The 6,793-nt window shown below is 42.5% G+C and overlaps 1 protein-coding gene across 1 annotated transcript in view; it reads right to left on the minus strand.

Annotated features, from left to right (window-relative positions):
- Nucleotides 1-1,902: 1,902 nt before the first annotated feature.
- Nucleotides 1,903-6,793, minus strand: part of GDPD5 (glycerophosphodiester phosphodiesterase domain containing 5) — a 79,412-nt gene continuing 74,521 nt past the window's right edge. Inside the window, exon 18 of the mRNA XM_018571234.1 lies at nt 1,903-2,405. Within this exon, the coding sequence (XP_018426736.1) occupies nt 2,287-2,405 (119 nt within the window). The 3' untranslated portion in view covers nt 1,903-2,286. The remainder of the gene's footprint in view (nt 2,406-6,793) is intronic.

Here is a 6,793-nt window from a genome sequence, read left to right on the forward strand (position 1 = left end):
CTGAAACGGATGTGTCTCAAAAGGTAGAACGTTTGTATAGCTAAACCTGCAGGGTGCCAGGGGAAAGGTAGATCCATTCTTAAAAGACAGCCAGTGATGACTGCGATGGTGCAAGACGTTTGGGTACTCAGTCTTAGAAGTATACATTTAATCAGACAGGACTCCAGATTTGTGCCCAGAGTAGCAGAAATCCCAGTAAGACCATATAGTCTTTGGCAGGTTTTAGGATACTGGATCTGGCTCAATCTTTGCCCCGCTTCACCTGAATTCCCTGGATGCAGCACCCTCAGGCATGCCAAATACCCAAGATAGAAAACCAGTGATGAGATGGAAAATAAAAAAAATAATAGGATTCAATTTTTGGCACCAAGGGCAGTGTGATTTTGTGGGAGTCTCATTGACAATGCATCTTTCCTTAAGGTAGTTGTACAAGCTTGCTTACTAAAGATTTAGAGGGTTATTCACAAACCTGCCGAAGGCAGCCGAGTGAATAATCAACCCGAAGTGAAGTGAGCCGAACGCTGGTCAGCTATTCACTTCAGGCTTGTGCGGCTGATTTCAGCCGTACAACGGCTGGCTTCGGTTCAGCCGAACATGCTTTGCATGTTCGGCTGAGCCGAAGTGCAGAAGGAATTCGACTCAGCCGATCCAACATCTCTTTCGGCTGAGCCGAACCTCCGGCAGGCTACCCGCTGAATAGGCCGGAGCTACGGCTGATACTTCGGTTAGCTTTGTGAATAACCCTCTTAGATTTGCCCCTCTTAAATTAGCTTTAGTTGAAATGGCTGAAGAGGGCACTTGAATTTAAGATGCCTCCTGAGTTGACAGTTGCTTCTACATCAGTAGCATTACCTCATACCGATAGCATAATGTCTTCCAGCCCCCGTTTCTGTATAACAGTATCCGAATTGTTAGCTTTTTTCCAAGGGGGCTCCCTTATATGCTAATCTTACACCCGATATGGAAGACAGTGCAGGTTTCACAATAACTTCATGCAGTTAGCTAAACAGTAACAGTCAGCCCTCAATGGGCCTCTACATTCTCTCAGGCCACAGAGTCACCCTTAGATCAGTAGGGATAAATATAAAGAAAAAGAAAAAGCTTTCATATGCAAAAGCTAGAACACAATAATTTAAAGAGCAACAGAAGTTCCACAACTTTTTTCAATCTCTTTCTTGCCTTATATTCTTGCCTGCATTTTAATGAATTGTGTCTTTGCTTGGAAAGGTCTTAAAATACCCTTTTCTCCAAGTAAAAAATGCTGCTTCCTTCACGCCCACTGCAGTGCCCTATACTGGCAGAGCGGAGTAACAGCCACACCCCCTCTTCCCAATCTTCATCACACAGACTCGTGCGGCAGAGGAAGAGATGGGGCGTGTCAGACCAGTGTCTGCAACGGAGTGCTGATTACTGAGTTCACCGGGTTTAACTTTGGAGCCTAGAGGACTTCAGCCATATTGAGACATACTGCACAGCTGCTACAAAGGTTCCTTCACACCAGCATCGTTGGGCAGCCCAACAAAGTCCCAACACAAGAAAAAGCCAATCTGCATTGGCATGTGTTAAAAAAATAAAATAATAATAATGTTGCAGTGGATAGAAATACCATAGGGTAAAAAAAAGAAAAAATGGGAATAAAAAATGCACCGGAATGGATGCACAAAATGCATTGCAGCACAACTCAAGAAATGCATACCAACATGAAGGAATGGGCGATGGTGTGAACAAGACCTGAATGGAAAGTGCAGGTTGTTGGTTTTTGACTACACATCTATTTTTGTGACTTCAATTGAGCTTTAAGACTGAATACTTGAATGCTTGCATTTGCCCAGCCATAACAGGTTCTCTTGAAAGCAATAGGGAAAACAAATGATAATCTACACCAAAAGGTCACATCCTACAGGAAGTGTAACGTTAAGGAGCAGCAGAGAAGACTACAGATAATTAGAAAAACCTAAGTCTACACCAGACTGCACGTTCAACATTCTTGCGGCTCAGTCAACAACGTACACAAAGACTCGCTTGTGTTTTACTCACAAAAATACACAAAAGGGAAAAAAAAAATATTTTCTACATATATACAACCTCACAGTCCAAAGTTTATACAACAACGACAGAAAAAAAAAATAAAGAAATTGCAAAAAATAAACAAAATATCCTGGCATAGTAGTAGTCCCAGAAATGTTCCCTGTCTTGGAAAAAGTAGGCGTCAGTGGAAGTTCCAGAGCCGTGCCAGAAAAAAACAAAACTCGCAGAGCGTTTTTTGGGTTCGGTCATCTCCCGCTCCTAGCTGGCGCTGGTTTTCGGATCTGTGGTTGGAGTGATGGCGTCATTGGCATAACCGTCGTAGCGATTCTCTGAACACAAGGAGAGCTCATCAGCTGTGTCCATGCTGTTGTTGATTTCTAAAGAGATATAAAAGAATGTAATGGTAAGAAATACATTAACTTTAATTTGAACCCGTCACAGGAGAAAGCCATATTGTAAGCCAACTAGTTCACCAGGAGGACATCCTGTAGCTGTCCATCCACCCACTAGAGTATGATGTCTCTTATAAATGGATAGCCTACATTTTCACTGATATCACCGGCTAGTGAACAGATAATTGGCACTCACTGATGTCCCTGGCCTCTAGTGATTGGATAGGCTGCATTCTCAGTGATGTCACCGGTCTCTAGTGAATGGATAGGCGGCATTCTCAGTAATGTCAACAGTCTCCAGTAAATAGATAGGCGGCATTCTTTATGGTCTCATCAGTCTCTACTGAATGGATGAGTGTCAATCTCTGTAACAGCACTGGTCCCTAGTGAGTGGACCGGTTCCATTTTCAGTGATTCTTAAAAGGAGAACTATGTGGTCAGGGTTTTTCCCCATAGTTCTCCTTAGGGTAACGGGAGGACGCAAACTAGCGTCCTCCCATCACCCTAAGCTCAGTATACCACGAGCTGTAGCTGCTGCTCGCGGTATACTAAGACGCCGCAGCTGAAGCGGATCCCGACAATTATGTCTGGATCTGCCCAGCTGCGTGACTGACAGATGGCTTTGCCTATCTAGAGGCAGAGCCAGCTGTACCCGCCCCCTCCCCTGTCCGTTCCGCCAGCAGGCGCTGGCGGATCGGAGTGGGGAATCCAGCCCCTCCCCTGTCACGGCAGAGAGCCGTGACAGGATCGAGAGGTGAGCGAACGCCGGTATGTGTCCGCTCACCTCCTGATCTACTGAGCCGACCTGTGACAGTCTCATTGTCACAGGTCGACTAGAACTATGAGGTGAGTGAAAAGCACGCCCCTCATAGTTCTCCTTTAATGATCTCACCAGTCTGTAGTTAATGGATAAGCTTCAATCTATGGGATGTCACTGGTGCCAAGTAAATGGACACGCTGCATTTGCATACATCAATAGACTGCAATTTAAATGATGTCACCTGTATTTACTATATGGATAGGTTGCATTTACAATTCTAAACAGAACCAAAGAGAGGGCGCCTTTCCTAGTGCAGAATGTTGATTCAATATCATCAAAATCGTACAGACAGGTACTCACAATGAGGGTGTGAAAACGAGCAGCAGGACAGTAAAAACCGCAACAGAGCAAGGGTCCGTGTGGAGCGTCCTGTATAGTATTCGCATTTACAATTCTGTAACTAGTCTCTACTAAAGGAATTGGATGCATTTGCAGTGGTGTCACTGGTCTATGGTGATGGAATAGGATGCATTCCTAATGACATTGCTGGTCTCTAGTGAATGGCTAGATTGAATATCAGTTCAGCACAACACAATATGGCTTCCTCAGAATATCCCACATCTAAATTAATATTAGCAGGCTCATATTAATTACATAATTTCAAATTTGTTAAAGATCTTCTTTTCATTGACCAATAAAATTATGATTTAGAGGAAAAGACATGTTTCTTCAAGGGATTGTCCTTCATTGCTGAAAAAGTGGAAAACTCATCCAACAAGGCATAACCTACACCAGAGGCCAACACACCTTGGTACACATTTACCCTTCTCATTCACACTGGGGTGGGTCACATTTTTCTCGTCAGCAACAAGGGGCCAAGATAGGCAACAGTCACCCATGATACTGTGACTTCACCTACATGTTTACAGATGATTCTCCAAAGATTGTAGAAGATAGTCATGGTGGCTCTTCAGCTTTATCCTTTCTTACTACCGTAACCGCATCTTTTTATGCAGCTAGCTGTATGCTTTGCATGTAAGCTTTGTGCGACTTCTAGTCTTCTAGTCCAAGCTGTAGCTCCATGTACATATCACCTCCTTGCACTTGTCTACACAATAGTGCTGCAGCTCTGAATACAATTCACAGGCTGGGGGGCTACAATGCTGGCAAATCAGAAGAAAAGGGAGTGCGTAGCCGCCAGATTCAAGTGAAAGGATCCCGCGGGGTTTCTGGGGCAGAATACGAAGGTATAATTATAAACTTCATGAAAACTTTTTTATAAAGTGTCATGATAGCAGATAATGAAACGTAAAGACACATATCATAGGTCATTTTTATTTTTGACCACAGAAATACTTTTATTTTGGAAGGAGTAGGGAATTGTTAGAAGAAGTAATTAGAAATCCAAAATTTTACAGTTCTCACCAGAACATGAGGAGAGGGGAAATATTTCAATGGGGACGCCTGTCTGAGAGGATTTCCCATCACTCTGCAGAGATTCCTTCTTACCTTGTGAGCAGTCTCCAGAACAAGGAAGTGAAGGAAAATATCTCCCCAATGGAGACGGACAGCAAAAAAAAAGCTCACGGAGATATTAATAAAACCCTATTCTCTCCCAATTAAAAAAACCCCCCCACAAGTTTCAGCTTTAGACTTCAATGGAAGGGTGAAGCCAAAACATTTTCCTGAAGAAACTTCAGTTTACATAAGATTAAGATATAGCTACGTGGCATTTCTTTGCTGCACTGACCACCATGGTTCCTAGGCACATATCATTCGCTGGCCGGATACACAGTGTCATACTAAAATGTGTCTCTGATATTACCAGGAAGCTGTGCTTTAGTAAAAAGTTTCCTCCAAGCCACACATGACACTTTCAATCCTGATCTACATTAACTGGTATTCTGCTTACGTTCTTCATTTGTCATCTGCTGTTCCTTGACCTCCTGCACTTTATTATGACTGTGCCCCATCACACCCTGACTTTGCGTCAGTTCCCTCCCTTCACACCACCTGTGAAAACGGAGTCAGCAAACACAAGGTGAAATGGAAATCTACGTGCAGGAGGGTTTTGGTGAAGGGCACAGTTTTCCTTCAACTACATCCTGTTGTGGAAATTTTATTAGGATGTGTTATTAGTGTATTGTAATGTTTTGTCATTAGTCTCTCAGTGTCTCGGTAAATAGACACTGGGGGATTAATCCATTGGAGGAGATTTCTTATGCGCAGCGGAGCTGTGTCTTGGCGAATGTATGGACGCCGGCTGGGATATGGGGAGCCCTTGCTACTGTTGACATAGAAGATCCACACTACCTGAGGCATTCATCATACAACAAAAACTCCCAGACAATGGTCCCAAGAAAAGGCAAAGTACATAATTAGCTCAGTTAGATATTAGCTCAAGAGCCCAGCCGCTGGATTCATCAGATTGCATAAAATGTATTCACTTGAAGAAGAAATGATGTTCATTTTCAAATACAATTTTGGTTGGATTGGCAAATCACACTGCAAAGTAAAGATTGGATTCTACATTTTTCTAATTTTTTTATAAACATGAAGGACAAGCACTCTTCTGCGACGGACACCCTTACCTGTCACCTCCGGGTCTTTGTGAGTAATGGCAATTTGGGGCTGCTCTGACTGTGTTTTGTACAGTTCTGTAGAACATGTTGGCACTTTATTAACGCAGAATAAAAACATGGTAAGAAAATCGAGTCTACAAAAGTTTCTAATTAGTTAGACCTCTAAATATAACTTACTAACAATTCTGTCTCCATGAATAAGATGCAGATAAGCTTGTCTTCTAAACCCATTGTTTGTGACCACCCTACTTTAATATCACTGGCAGTCAAAATAGTGGTTAGCACTCTGTGCCTGCACCCACCCCTGGATATTATGATAGGCCGCATACACGTAAATGTTAGAGGCCTTAGCAGAAGTGGTAATAGGCTTATTCAATAAATACTGCCAGGAGAAACGTGCAGTGACACAGAGGAGTGAGACATAGCATCCAATCAGAATTTACTTTACTAAAAACCACTGCAATCTGGAATAAAACTGATTGCTATGGGTGCAATGTTCACTATCGGCGCTGGTCTCAACTCTCTGTGATCTCTACCATATAGAACGATTCTCACAAGGGGTGCTGCTCCTCAAATGAACCAGGGAGCCCCTCAATCATAAAGATCAAAACAAAGCACAGGGTGCCTATTCCTTAATTCAGGTGACAATATAAAATAAGTAAATATACCCTCAAAGTTCCTAGTAAAGAACGCTTGTATTGCAGGCATGTTACGAGACTGGGCTGGTATACCTGATCTAGATGGTGTGGATATATCCCGGCCTTAACGTGCCCACAATACAGCCGTTCTTTACTAGGAACTTTCTGGGTATATTTACTTATTTTATATTGTCACCTGAATAAATGTTATTTCACAAGGAATGGGTGCTCTGTGTTTTGTTTTGATCTTTAGGATTGCTATGGGTACGATACAGTGAACTATAATTACTTTGCCACTAATTTTGAATAAGCTTTTAAGTGCTAACCAGAAAAAAAAATGTAAAAAGCCCTTCTACACTAAAACAAAAATAAAATGTAAAAAAAAAAAAAAAA

The sequence above is a fragment of the Nanorana parkeri genome, unplaced genomic scaffold (genome assembly GCF_000935625.1).
Source record: "Nanorana parkeri isolate BGI_ZX_2015 unplaced genomic scaffold, ASM93562v1 scaffold1708, whole genome shotgun sequence".
In the NCBI taxonomy this organism is placed as follows: domain Eukaryota; kingdom Metazoa; phylum Chordata; class Amphibia; order Anura; family Dicroglossidae; genus Nanorana; species Nanorana parkeri.